The sequence below is a fragment of the Pavona decussata genome, unplaced genomic scaffold (genome assembly GCF_977016875.1).
Source record: "Pavona decussata unplaced genomic scaffold, jaPavDecu1.1 SCAFFOLD_2, whole genome shotgun sequence".
Lineage (NCBI taxonomy): Eukaryota > Metazoa > Cnidaria > Anthozoa > Scleractinia > Agariciidae > Pavona > Pavona decussata.
Genome location: NW_028145426.1, coordinates 1752473 through 1767500, shown reverse-complemented (window position 1 = coordinate 1767500; position 15028 = coordinate 1752473). Strand labels below are relative to the sequence as shown.

The following is a 15028-nucleotide window of genomic DNA, read 5'->3' as shown; positions in this document are numbered from 1 at the left end:
CAAAAGCAGCGTTTTTTCACTGGTGGAGGCTTTACCAGGCAACAGTGAGGAATAAAGGTGGCAACAAGGGTTCAAGCAAATAGGTCAACTTGAAAAAATATTCGACTCACTGGTTTACTACGACAATATAATTTTGAACATTTCAATTTCGTCTCATGACTTAACAACAGTCAATGACTCATTTCACGCATCCATATCTTAACCATATTTGATCCATGTAAACTGGCTTTTACTTTTTTTTAGTCTAGTTGAATCGGTGGGTGAAAATTCCGATCAAAGCGATTCCGAAGCAGTACTTTGTAACGATATATTGAGTTTCTGAACGAAATGTTAGACTATGACCACTATAACAAAAGGCTAGGACCCCCATTCCAGGGTGTTCGCTTGCTATTTAAGGCGTACAATGAAAACTGAAATTTGGATGCTTTTCTTTCCTGTATAGTCACTCACAATGGCTTTGCGTAAGCGCTACGAAGTTAGAGGTTAAACCAACAACAACAACAAGAACAGGCGTGGCATGATGCAGATACGAATTGCAAGAGTTTTTCAACTATTCTCAATGTCTAAATAACCACGAATCTAGCCTGCGCACAACGCTGGCATGTTTGTAACGCCTCGTTGTTTTAAAGTCTATGCACCCGTGTCTTGTGGGACTTCATCTGCCTATTTAAGCAAACTATTCCTTCTCTTTGGTACTTCTCGCCAAGTTACGCCGTTCTGGAATTTCTCAATGTTTTTTAACCACCCACCTCCTCTTCGACGACGCGTCCAACCTTTCCTTCTTCTGTCTTACGACCCTCTATCTTTGCAAAATCTCGCCTCTCATAACCTAATTCAGCAAAGGCAGTGAGTGGTTGTAGTGACAGTGAAAATGGCGTACTGTTTTTTTTTCTTGCTTCACTTTTCTTACGCATTAACTGGGTTCATGTGGTTTTGGCCAAAACATCACGAATACACGAAGGATTTAAGAGGTCAAGACTTGTTAAAAATTACCGATTTCTATTTCATTTAAATATGAACTACTTACCAACGCTAGTTTCCAAAAAACTCTTCTTCGTGTTCCTCAGTTGTGTTTTCAGAAAGCAGTAACAATCCTGTGACAGGAAAATTATATAATGAGGTTTAGTTTTATTCTCCTAATATAAACCATCTTCTATACAAAATTGTATTGAAAAACCGGCTCACCACCACCGAGTACAAGGGGATTTATGAACACAAAAATACTGATTCAAAGCAATGAAATTTACTCTTGAACGTGCTTTAGGTAAACAGGAATTCATAATTACTATCGCCATAATACAAAATACTTACCGAGTAAAGATGTCAGAAACTCTTCTTCATGATCCTCCGAGGTTTAAACAGAAAACAATAACAATCCTGCGACAGGGAAATTACACAATGAAATTTCATTTTAAAGACTTAAAGTAAACAATATCGTCCATGTGAGTAGGACATTAAACACAACTCACCATTACCAAGTACTCAAAGTCAGAACAATGGAATTTTTCTGAGGAAGTTGAGGACATTGATACCAAGCTAAGCGGCGGCTATATGTAACTACTGTGTAATAAGTTTTCCAAACGGAATTTATTATAGACATAATGCAAATTACTTACCGAGGTAAGTTGCAAAAACACTTCTTTGTATTCCCTCTAGCGGTTCACAGAAAACCTAAAAATAACCTGCAAAACAGACATTTCACGCTGAGATTTAACCATTGGATCAGTAGCAGAGAAGGGAGAGGGTATGGATGCCATCCCCTTTCAACTTCTTTGGAAATTTCTTTACCAGCTTTTATTTTACGGGACCAAGGCTTTCAGTAGCTGCTCGTATTTTCGTTCCACATATTTTGAATGTCTAAATTGCTTTCTTCCTTTGGCATGAGAAGTGACGCTGTCAAGGTAACCAGGTTTTAATAGGCCAAATATAGCAATGTTTCGTGTGTTTTTTTTCAAATCTGCTGTTGCAATCGACAACAGTCAATTCCAGTTACAGCGGAATCCCGCTTTCTTCACACCCGCTCAATACGGTCACCCTCATATTTAGAACAGTCGCGCTTTTCGCAACAAAAAGCTAATGTATTTTCTCTTAAATACGGACACAGGTTAATACGGACAACGGACCCGAGTGATACGCTCTGGTACAAATGTAATCTCACTTTACGGACAGTGGTTTTCTGCGCACTGTATAAATTGTCCAATATTCACCCCTTCTCACTAAACTTCAAACTAAAAATGTCAGTGCGGAGTAAAGTCGCGCACTATTTTAACCCTTTGACTCCTGAGCGCGCATTTACGCGCGCTTCCAAATTAGGGGTACATTTTGACCCAAAAAAGGCTCATATAGGCCCCATATTTTGTCAAAAGACACTTAATTTGTCTTACATGAAGTTGTTTACGCACTCGTTTCACTCTCGCTGAGTATTCGCCAAATTAGACCAAATTTCCTCGAGTTTTTTTCACGTCCTGTTCGCGAGCACTTTAAAAATGGCGGATGGTATTGATGACATGGCCGAAATACATCGAATAATCTTTGAAACGCCGGATAGCAGCGACGATTCCCTTTCAAGTTGGTCCGATAATTCGGGTGAAGATTCTGGCAGCAATTCTGAGTCGGAAAGTGCCGCAATGCCACGTGGTTTTGAACAACGTGAACAAGCAAGCACCTCGACAGCTCCAGCACGTCGAGTATTGGTTGGAAGACGCCGCCAACAACAAATAGCTGCTCAGCAAAACCCACCTATCGAGTGGAGTGCAACTAACAAAAGGTTCTTTGTCAGAACTTTACACTTTACATTGTACATATGCAATAACTCCGAAGAATTGAATGAAAACAAAAAGTTATACATTGTTTGATTATCTTGCCTTTTCGTCAAATATAACTAGACAAGAGAAAGTTTTTTAGGTTTTTGTACTTCACAGAGTCTAAATACTTCGCAGAATTGCAATTTTTTCACTTTTCCATGATACAGAGGTGAAAATTTGAACAAGAATGTATGTAAAAGATCCATTTTTTCTCATTTCAGCTGCCATTTTGAATAAATTATTTTACTGGTTAATCATTAACCAAAAGTTAATAAATTATTTGGAATCCTTGACATGTCTACTTTCTAAATATGTATGGTTATAGGTACTTAACTCTCAAAGGAAAGTTGCTAGAGGCTTTTTTATGAGTGCATGTCATGATTAACAAGAAATTACTGAAAAACTCAGGAGTCAAAGGGTTAAATGATAACGATGTCCGTTGCAGTTGAAGCACTGAGAGAACGTTAATTTTAGTCCGAGACTAATAGAATGAGTGTAAGGTTTCTTCAGTTAAGTTAAGACACTAAACATCGTCCTGTTGACTTAGCCTAGCGGTAAAACATGTGCCCGTGACAATTATTCTGAGAGCCCGCTTAATAGTGATATTCGGATAATACGGACACTTTGGCATGTCCCGTTGGTGTCCGTCTTAACCGGGTTCCACTGTAATTTGTTTCAATTGAGGTGTTTTCTGGAAATCAAAACATCAAAGATAGGATCAAGGATCCAATATGGCGGTCACAGAGATACATGACATCATATGATGCTCTCAATGAAGCTGACTACACTATGCCGTAGAAGAAAAAGTAATTAATTTTAACAACACAAAAATCCAAGTCAGAGTCTGCAGCCACTCGCTTTTTACCACAGCAGAGGAGTAGATTAGCTTGTGCGTCTAAGGCTTTAGTTTTGTTAGTGAAATAAATTATCACCCACATAAATTAATTTGTCAAACAACTTAATCACCCTTACCGAGTACGCGGGATTATACTATCACATTTAATCAGAAAAATGAGGAAATCCAAGGCAATCTTTGGGAGGTGTACCGGATTCTCATCTGATAACTACCGTAACAACCGAAAGTATAGATTAACAACATAAACTTTGAGCCTGTTTACTCACCACCTACACTGATAGCTACTCCCTTTGAGGTCCCAATGTTTTAACAAAGGCAACAAAACTGAGGATTTCAAGATGTGGCAAGGCTAATGAAAATGTAATTTGATATCCAAATCACGTCTCACGATCTAATAAACAGGAACTCGTGACCGAAAGCCCAGCCACAGGAAATGTAAATAGGATTCTGAATTATTGTCTAAAAGGTTGCAGATCATATGGTCGAATAAGAAGTATGAGCTCAAAATTATCTTTGCAGAAATAACACTTGGACACTCCAAAAGGCGGCCGTTAAAGGCACTAATGACGTGTTTGGGATAAGAGCATAACTGATCCAAAACACGGTGGCCATAGTGAGGCGGTGCAACTATTTAACGGCATTGTTGGAACAGGGAATTCAACTATCTTATACAAAGTTCATCCGTATTTTCAATCATGACAAAGATCCTTGACCCAAACAGGTCCGCTTCTAGAGAAACAAACAAGAGTCCCAACCGCTTATCTTCTCAAGTCTATTTTCGTTAAAGTTAAATTAGAAGTCCACCAAAAGCTGCACTTACCAAGACTCTGCACGCGGTGAAAAGCCAAACTTTTCGGAAATGCGGTTCCTTTTTTACATTCTGACAAATCGAAAAAAAAAAAGCGTTTTCAAATGATGTCACAAAGGCGTAAATAAACTGTGAAATTATGAATATGGCCCATTACACATGAACAAGTTTTCTTGGTTAAGTTTCCTTGCCATGATTTATTTCATTCCATTAGAAACAACAAGTCTTCATAAGCAAGATTTATTGAAGGTTTAATTCAATTGTGTCAGCTAATAACAGCGATTTCTCGACGTGTAATAAGGTGCAACGTACGTCAGTGATACTGAAAGTCGAACTACGACAAGCCCGCGGCAAATATAATTCAGCTCAACGAAACTTTTAAGCCTCCCCTGCTGGGAGCTTAATCCGAAATGCTACCCACGAGCAAGCTTTGTTTCTTGATTTTTTTTCTCTTGACAATAAGTGTCAAGGAAAAAAGCACGGAGGAAAAACTTGCGCATTTTCCCGCATCCAAGGGCAAATTAAATGTATCATGTGACAATGTTTTAAGAAAAACCTGCTTCGGTAGAATTGTTATGACTAAACTGAAGAAAATCAAATAGTTGTAATTTTTAAATCCGGAATAAAAATTTTGAAAACCCTTCTAGAGCCTCAGAAACCAAAAACGGCTAGAAATCGAAAGAGTCAAAAACTGAAAGTCCGACAAAAATAAATAGGAAAGGCAACGTATAGTTTGCGGATAGACGAAAACGAAATGCTTCATCCAAAATGTAACTTACTACATAATGCCTAGAGGAAACTGTAACAGGCCAGCTATAGAACATGAACCGACCACGTCTCGAGAACTCTGTAGTTACGGAACCGCTTATTGTGGATATTATAACAAAACTTCCTATTTCTGAAATTATATGCTGAAATATTGCAAGCAGATATGGGGTAATTGAGTGGATCTTTTGCTCTTTAGCGTCCATGGTGAACTATTTTGTTATTACATTTTTTAAATACATACTAGTATACAACCTCAGAAAGTTTCAAAAAAAAATTTATGACAACTTTTACCTCGAAGGAATCTGCTTAAAGCTAGCTGGGCAAACAACGAAAAATAAAATAAAATCTCAAGGGCATTTTTTTTATTACCATCTGCTTTTTAAAGAAGATATTTGTTATTACAGAAATGAAATTATTTTCCTGAATAATAGGTGATACTGACCCTCAACTTTAACCACACGATCCCTTCCAGAATCGTTCATTCGGCAATATTTCCGGCAAACTTTTCGACCTTTCCTGTTCAGCCCTTAAGAAAAGAAAAGAAAAGAAAAAACAAAAGAAAAAAAATAACGAAATGGGAATAAAACGTTGCAGGTTATCGAGTTATAATCACTAAAGGCTGTTTTTAACAGGCATTTGTTTGATACCACTATTTTTATATCAACTGATTAAGGATAGTTTACCTTCCATCGAAGTAAAAGGAATGAAAATTGCTGAAAACCGTCCAGGCGACGGCAGCTGGTGGAATAAATTAGGTAAGGAAGTGCGTTCACTGATTTTAAGCGCCCTCTGCTCACTGCTTAGAAAAAAGCGATTATGTTGCTGTCGTATTCGTAACACAGATAGACTACAGGAAATAACCAAGGAAATAGAAAACGCAACTGTGACAAATAGAACACATTGTTTTTTTCGTTCGAAAATATTTGCATTGCATATATCGAATTAAATTCATTCTTCTTTCTGTGTTTAGTGACTTTTTTCTTTTTTGCAGTGTGCCGATTAGACGTTCAAAAAAAGATGTTGTTCATTTTGTCCCGTAGAATCTGATTATAGACGGGAGGAAACTTTTTACTTCCTAACGAAAAGTCCTGAATATGAACCCCGAATAAAATTAGCCGTTCAGCTAAAAAAGAAAGAAAGAAAGAAAGAAAAACACCACAAGGAAGACATTACACGAGGCAGAAGCTGCAGCTCATAAGACTATTTCCCTCGCTGGGCTTAATGATTTTCTTTGGAAAACTCAGTGATCCCTCTATTTTTAACAATTTTAACACTGAACCAAAGGGGAAATGCAAAAAAAAAAAAAAAAACAAAAAAAAAAACAAAAAAAAAAAGAAATAGCCTAAATCTCTTTTAAACTTTATTAAGTGCACTTAGTGAATGGAATTGAAAAAGCGACTAATCTACAAACCAATCTCACTTTGCCTACGTTTACAACTGAATGGAAAATTCAAGGATAAATAGTAGCCGGCTACTATTCATCCCCCCAGCAGGTTTCACAATCACCTTTGTATTTGAAACTTATTTAATTCCTTGCATGCGCAAATTGCACATCATCACCATGCTGATTCATTCAAAGCAAACTAACGTAGCAAAATGCATACTACACTGAGCAATGAAATTTTTCCCAGAAAAGAAATTTACAGTTTGACATCCGTGAAATTGTGGGAGGGGGAGCAAGTATGGTTGTGGTCCCTACGGTGAGAGGTTTTTTTTCGGGTGCTCCGGTTTTATCGTATCTTCAAAACCCGGCAACATTTTCAAATTACATTTCAGTCTAGAGAGTGTCTCCAATTAGTAACTCTGCGTTAAATATCGTTAACATAGAAATAAAGTATATTATTTTTTTTATAATTGAGGGTGTATAGTAATACAAAACGATGGTGAGACATAAAACTGACAGTAGATGGATAGTCTGTGGATATTTATTGAACTTTTTAAGAGCCGTTTTTTAATTATATCATATGCACTGACCAATGCATTTATAGGTAAATTAATGTTATATTTAGTTTTATTTTTAAATTTTACCGTAGTATTCAGTTAGATTTGACTTACAAGTGTGAGAGTCCCAAGGAAGTGCGTGACGGAGGACCTGATGAGTAGACGACCGCACCAGAAATGGCACAGTGAGCCTAATTGCGGCTGAGACTGCGTATGGTAAGGAGAAAGACCATGCAACGACGAATGATCGCTCTTGACCTAATTCTATGGAGATAGGATGACTTTAGTGTGACAAACAAGAGCTGCGGGTGACCCAGACAAGGAGAAAAAATGGTTATATTCAAGATGAGGCTAAAGGTGATCAGTGAACATCCCGGATTGGTAAAATCGTTTCCCCGTAAAAGGGAAGAAGTCAATGCGAAGACGGACTAAATCCTACGGAAAACCCTGATCGTCTTACTCACTACGATGCGGATGATAAGACCCAGAAGTGACTGATCGTTGGGAACACGAGCCTATTGTAACTGAAATCATAAATCTGCCGGCCTATATTGTGGGGCATTTCACGATTTGAACATTTTGATATATTTTTGTGCCAGAAAACTGCCGTCGCTGATTTGTTGTTTAATGTTATATAATGCTTAATGATCGTCTGCAGATCTGAGATTAATCCTTCAGTATTTTTGTAAATTGGTTGGCTGAAATTTTGGTTCACCTCCGTCGCTAGGTAGGTAACCATTGTTAGCGTACTCGCTGAGTTCTGTAAATTCTGTAGACCCTCGTAGAGTTGATGTAATATATCAAACACGAGAAGGTGTGTTTCATCAGATATCCAAACACTGAGAGGTAGGTTGAAAAAACGAGTCGCAGCCGAGTTTTTGTAAACGACTTCGAGGTGTTTGGATATCTGATGAAACACACTTTCGAGTGTTTAATATGGCTTCGCAAATGATCAATAATTCTTGGAGAAATACAAGGCTAAAGTTGGCAAAATTTGATGGTAATTAGGATCACATATCCAAACCACGGTCACGGTAGTGATTTTCTTTGTTTTCTCTTGATGAATTATTAATGAGTTTGAGAAGATTAGCTAAATGTTGTAATATTGAAGACTTGGACTTATTAAAGACTTATAACAAGTAATAAGTGCATATCTTCATATATTTTCCCCCCAATACTCAGTCATAAGCCGCGCAAAAATATATTTGTTTAAGGTTTTCTCTGACCTTTCCAAGATGCGCAGTATAAACCAAAGAAGGCAGACGTCCTTAACTTAATTGATTCTCTGTCTTCAGGCAAGTACTAAATGGATTTACGAGCTTCACGCAAGTACTAATTAGATTCACGAGTCACGGCCTTTAAGATACTGGGCAGATGATGGGTCGACTTAATTTTTTCATCTATTCATTCACAGTTACATTTCAGCTGTTTTACGTGTCATAAGCTGAATTTAAAGGATGTATACTTGTAACTCTTGCTTGTGATCTTTATTTCCTTGATAGTTTTATTCACTTACTCAGTTAGGTTTGGCTTGATTTTATATGTATAGTTCATACTTTGTTCTGTTTGATATATTATTACATAATTAGTTTGTCGAGCGTTTTTAACATGATCCTTTCGCTCGGAAGGTTGAGCAATCGGGCACTTCCTTCGTTTTAGACCTTAAATAAATGATATTAAAGTGCCCATGAACCCCTCTGACGTCACTTTGTTGCCAAATTCGTTCCGGCAATACGGAGGAAAAGAGGCAGCGAGGGTGGTATTGCGTTGCTGGTACACCAAACCAGCAAAGCTGCCAAAACAGATCGTTTACCCCGGGTATACGAATGTACCAATTTCCCGCTGATCCGGCTGTGAGGGCCAAATGGGTCCAGTCTGTCCGTAGACATAGGCATGATTTCAAGAACCCAACGTCAAAATACACTTCACTCTGTTCGGCTCATTTCGAGGATTCGTGTTATGAACGCAGTTTATCCGTTCTAAGCAGCATGGAGGCCGGTGGGATGAAAGTAAAGTATTGCCTGAAAAAGGACGCGATCCCAACGAGGGATACTACTACTCCACCAGGTCAAGAAAAACTTAGCGAGCGAAGTAAACGACAGGTGAGACAAGTTTCATGCTTCTTGAGGTTCGTCTTGATATGGCGTAATTTCGCTATAAATTACATCGTAATCTTCATCGTTTCCCTCTTCGACATCTTCGTCCTCGGGGTTACCGGACATATCTGAAAATTCGCTCATTTCTGAATCGCTAGACATGTTTCCTTCCAAGCTCGCTCACTTCCCAACCAGGCACTTTGACAACGCAAACAAACCCATGACAACAAAGTGACGTCACGGTTTGGTGAATTTGGAAAAATCTCGGCCCATTCCCCTGACCATTTTTAGGGTAAAATAGCACGACTTTGAAGGCTTGTAAAATCGTCATTTTTAAGCCTAGAGTTCTCAAACTTTGGAAACCTGCATTTTTTAAGGTAACCTTCAAAACTAAATAAAAACAATTTTCGGTTCATAGGCACTTTAATTTGTTTAAACTGCGCGTCATGACTAACTCCTGTGCCACACTGTATCCCTTGTAGCGTAGAATACCGCATAAAATCTCTCTAGAAGTCCCAGGTCTGGTATCGAGTCATCACATTCCGAAATAATATGAAGACTAGGATGCGCTGCTAAGTAGATGTTGATTGTGCTATGGGGAGCAACAGAGGGAGTAACTCAGCGAGTATGAAGGAGTTTTTTTTTCCGTTTCGGGGAGAATGTTATGTTTTGCAGTTGTTGTGAGTCTTTTGAACGTGGTGATATCCTCTCGTATTCTAAACGATTGTTAGGTAACTCTGCTTGTTGATACACAATTACTATCAACTTAAAGCTACTCATTCAACAAGCTCTGAAAAGTTTCAAAAAAACCTTCAAACTATTATCTTTGGTCTGGGTTAACTCTCAGTACAAAGGAGTACTCCGTCTAATAAGGAACATTTTTTTCTAGGTACAAGTTGCACTATTGTCTACCTAAAACTTCAGTGATAAGCAGGTTTTTTGTTCTGTCTGTCAGAAGTCATCCAAAGTGAATGAAAGAAATAATTTTTACTTGGGCCTTTTTTAACGTGAAAGGAAGGGGATAAGAATAAAACCTGGGGATATTTTCTCAACGTGTTTGATTAAAAGCAAAAACGCTTTTCCCTTAAGTAAATAAAGAGTACGGGCGATCTTGAGAATAACATTGCTCTGAACTGCACTGTACACTTAACTATTACAACGCTGGAATTTAAAACAGTCAGTGGAAAGAGGGACAGCGAATTAATTCAGTACTCAAATTGGGAGATAAGTTCAGTGTACAAGGAGATTGACGCTACAACGCTCACATTCAGTGAGTAAAGCAAAAACAAACTTTAGACGCACGAAGATGATTTCATGTCCCTTTGGTTTTCTTTTGGCAAATACCGAGAGTTTTCTGAGCGTTTTAGTGCTTGTTTGCCCCGACATAATATTATTGGAAGAAATTTGCGATGCCGAATGAAACGGGCAACGGGTAATCCAGAGCCGGTAAGAAAGCTCCATCTCACCTGCTCGGGTAACCAATCACAGCGCATGATTTGATTCATCTTGCTCACTCGCGGAGCCAGCCGTATAATAAACAAGAGGTTCATCATTTTAAAAGGGACATTTTCTGTGAACTAAACTACTGGCTAGTTTAATTTCCAAAAAACGAAGAGCAGCTTCCTTTCTGTGTCTTCATTCCGCTGAAAATTTTCTTGGCTTTTTTTCCACCGCAAAGAGAAGACATGATAAGAAAAAATGAAAGGGAAAACTTGGATTTCAAAATTTAAACGCTAAAGATTTGACTATCTATCAATTGAAAGTGCTTTTGCTTTAAGTAAACAAACAGTGGAGGTCTAGTTGGTAATTCTAATTAATCATTCATAAGCTGATAGTTAATTTTTCTGCTATAGAAAAGGGAAGGACGGACAAAAGAAGCGGAAATTTCAATGAGTTTTTTGTGATCCCTGCCTGTTCTAACTCGTCTTGGTAATCATTAAGTTCCGCTTTAATTAGAATAAAATTTCGGGTTGAATCAAACGAGACAAAGCTATTAGGTTATACAAACGCAGAATATATTGTTTGTCGTTTGGGGCAGCTGCAGTGCAGGTGTGATGAAATCGCCAAAATTCACAAAAATAAAAATGAATAATTATATAAACTGGTCGGGCGAAATTGTTTCTCATAACACAATTTAAACGAGGTTCACTTGTGAAGACAGATCATGACATTAACAGGGCAGGCTTTTTACTTCAGTTATTCCAGTTACGAACCGGCCTGACTCTTATTATCTGCACCTGACGAGTAAACGATCCTAAGAATCCGCCATGGTTGCCCCATTTTGTACGCACGAGTTGGAAGAAATCTTACAGCTAGTTCGCCTCCACGGAACCTTCCTGCTCATTTTTTGTGTTTTGTACTTTGTTTTCTCTTTCGTTGCGGTTCTTGGTAATCTTCTCGTCATTCGTGCCATGTGGAAAGCCTCATCGATGCCCAGTAATATGAAGAAGTTTTTTCTGAGTCTCGCTTTCTCGGATCTTGCAGTGGGAATGTTTGCGCAGTTTTTATATGGTGTGATAATTGCGGTGATGATAAGAATGGCAGCGAATGGGAATTTCAATTTTGAGATCTTTTGTCCGGCGATTTTAAAAGCAGCTTCCTTTTCTTCTTATCTTCTTGCTTCAGCGTCGTTTCTGACTATAACTACAATTGCCGTCGATAGATTTCTTGCTGTTTCTCTCCATCTGCGATATCAAGAGCTTGTCACTTCAAAGCGTGTTATTTCAGTCTTAGCGTGTTTATGGTTCGCGAGTGCTATCATTGCCTCTATGATGATTTCGTTTCCTCACCACAACATTTTGGTAGCTACGATTACTGAACTTGCTGGACTCTTTCTGACGACTGTGGCGTATATTCGTATTCACAAAGTTATCAGACATCACCAGAAACAGATACAAAGCCAACTTCAGCTTCAAAATAATGCTCACGCAATGGAACTACTCCGGGAGAAAAAATCCTCCGTTAACGCTTTGTTTGTACATATTGTTTTTCTAGCATGTTATCTTCCATATTTATGCTATGCTATTTTGGTAATGACTAATTGCATCCCAACTTCATTCTTGCCGGTAGCTGAAAAAGTTTCCGAATTGTTAGTTTTCCTCAATTCTTCGTTAAATCCTTTTGTTTACTGTTGGCGATATCGGGAAATGCGCGAAATTGTTAAAAACACAGTAAAGAAAATATTTCGTAGTAACGACATGGGGACGTCACATGGAGAAGGAATGATTCTCAATCGGTTCTGACTAACAGATAATTTGGCTTTCGAAAGGAAGAATATCGGCGTCTACTCGATTGAGAGCCTTGGAAGTCCATATCTTAAGAACGCTGCATAGTCATTTTTTTATTTCGATAGAGAAGCCTTTAATCTTTGAAGAGCCGGCAGATTTAAAGTGTGGACTTAAGGTTACCGTGTACCTATAGAGGTGTCTCGCGTCCAAGCGATGTAGGGCGTACGGTTTAAACTGTAGATACCTATATAAACTACTATATTAAATCAAAGCTAATAGAGCTGGCTATCTAACTATACCAAGAATTTTGAAATAAATTGAATTGTCAAATTTTTAGAGCTGTTTTCCCGAATCAATTTTTTCACTTGAAGGGGACACTTTAAAGAGCTAAAACTTTGTTTTAGGGAATTTGATAACGGTCAATATATTTTCTCCTTTGGTCACACATGAAGACAAAGATATTAGGTTACACAATCACAGAATGTAAGGCAGCTGCAGTGTAAGTGTGATATAAGCGTCAAATTTTACACAAAAAGGGGAGACAACAATATCACTCATAACACATTTAAAACAAGGTTGTCAATTCGCTCGTGCATTTACGGGTTTACATTAATTGTGCTCGGCGTTTTATTGTTTAAAAGCTTCATTCCCAGTTAAGAACTAGCCTTATTGTGATAACGTGTTCTTTAAGGTCGACAACTAAGTGAACGATCCTAAAATCAAGCTACGTCCGCCATGGCTGGCCAATTTTGCATGCATAAGTTGGAGGAACTCTCACAACCAGTTCGCCTTCACGGAACCTTCCTGCTCATTTTTTGTGTTTTGTATTTTATTTTCTCTTTCGTTGCTGTTCTTAGTAATGTTCTCGTCATTCTCGCCATGTGGAAAGCGTCATCGATGCCCAGTAATATGAAGAAGTTGTTGCTGAGACTCGCTTTCTCGGATCTTGCATTGGGAATGTTAGCGCAATTTACAAATGGAGTTATCATGGCGGTGATGTTAAGCATGGCAGCCCCGGCAATGAAAGTAACAATTTTGAGATCTCAGTTGTCCGGATATTTTAAGGGCAGCTCATTTTCTTCTTATCTTTTTTTCCTTGCAAATCGTTTCTGACCATGAGCGCCATTTCCGTCGATAGATTTCTCGCTGTTTCACTCCATCTGCGATAGCAAGAACTTGTCACTCCAAAACGTGTTATGTCAGTGTTAGTGTGTTTGTGGTTCACAAGTGCTATCGTTGCGTCCATGATGATTTTGTTTCCTCTTCCTCGTTACAGTGTTTTGGACAATTACTGCACTCATTGGACTTTTCTTGATGACTGTGGCATATGGCCATATTTATAACGTTATCAGACATCACCAAAATTAAATAAACCACCAACTTCAACTTCAAAATAGTCAAGCAATGGAACTATTCCGAGAGAGAAAATCCTTCGTTAACGCTTTGTTCGTATACATAGTTTTTCTCGCTTGTCTTTTTCCACATTTATGTTATGCTACTTTAGTGATGAATAATAGTTTATCAATTTCATTTATACATATTAATACCAGTAGCGAAAAAAATTTTGAGTTCCTGTTTTTTCTCAATTCCTCATTAAACCCTTTGATATACTACTGGCGACATCGGGAAATTCGCGAATTTTGTTTAAGAGATCAGTAAAGAAAACATTTCGTATTAACTTCCCTGGGATATAAAATGGGGGAAACTGCGTTGTCAATCGTTTCTTTCAAGCAGGTAATGTTTTTCTCGGCAGTTAATCTATTGTCACCTGAAGCGATAAATGTCGTGAACACGACAAATCGACCCATCTTAATTCGATCCAAAAGCAATTAGTCTTTAAGAAGACTGGAGATATAAACAATCATTTAGAAGGATGGTATGCTATTTTCATTTAAACAAGGAGTAAAGGGCCATGTAGCTGCAAATTCCTTTCTTTTCATTTATAAGCGGAATGGTTATCGCCTTAGCTAAAAGGAGAGCAGATAAACAGTGCTGGTCTTTTTACTGTTTTTGCTTCATTCTGGTTATGATCTTAAAGGACAGCATAAAGGAGGAACACTCAGGCTAAAAGTGGCACAGTGTACGATTTACGGGTTTTATCACAATGTGCAAAGGAAAAAGTTGTAACTGATAAGAAGGGTATATTAAACTGACTGAATAAAGGAATCAATAAAGGGTGAAGATTTGTCCAACTATTACAGAAAACGTTGAACCTTGGCGGTGCTCAACCTTATTACTTGGACTCAGGTTGAATGGAAAGAGCTATTGATCTACAAATCAAGTTCATTGTGGTCGCCCAGTTTTCCATTTACACAACGGAGGTCCTGGCACGGATGATGCGCGTTCTCGTGTCTTCAAAAAGGCACTTCAAAAAGTGTTTTAATGGCCTTGCTGTCTTTGTTGTTAACAAGTGCTAGCTGTTGCTGGCAATATACATATACATCATAACACTTTTACAACCACAAGGTGGCATTTTTGATTTATCCGAAATTGATGGACAGTTCTTTTAACAACTGTAGTCTACAGTA

General features: G+C 38.1%; 1 protein-coding gene and 1 long non-coding RNA gene across 2 annotated transcripts; one reads left to right on the top strand and one right to left on the bottom strand.

Annotated features, from left to right (window-relative positions):
- Positions 1–748: 748 nt before the first annotated feature.
- On the bottom strand, positions 749–1683 carry LOC146489947 (uncharacterized). The gene is made up of 3 exons (XR_014866907.1): positions 1617–1683; positions 1028–1094; positions 749–829 (listed from the first exon to the last, which is right to left on the bottom strand). It is a non-coding gene; the product is annotated as an uncharacterized LOC146489947 (long non-coding RNA).
- A 9728-nt stretch (positions 1684–11411) lies between these two features.
- Positions 11412–12626, top strand: LOC146489946 (adrenocorticotropic hormone receptor-like). The gene has a single exon (XM_085116929.1). It carries the CDS (start codon positions 11541–11543, stop codon positions 12513–12515), a length of 975 nt encoding a protein of 324 aa, XP_084973055.1. The 5' UTR covers positions 11412–11540; the 3' UTR covers positions 12516–12626.
- The last annotated feature ends 2402 nt before the right edge of the window (positions 12627–15028 follow it).

Coding starts and splice junctions, on each gene's coding strand:
- LOC146489946 (XM_085116929.1), top strand. CDS start 11,541: ATGGTTGCCCCATTTTGTACGCACGAGTTGGAAGAAATCTTACAGCTA.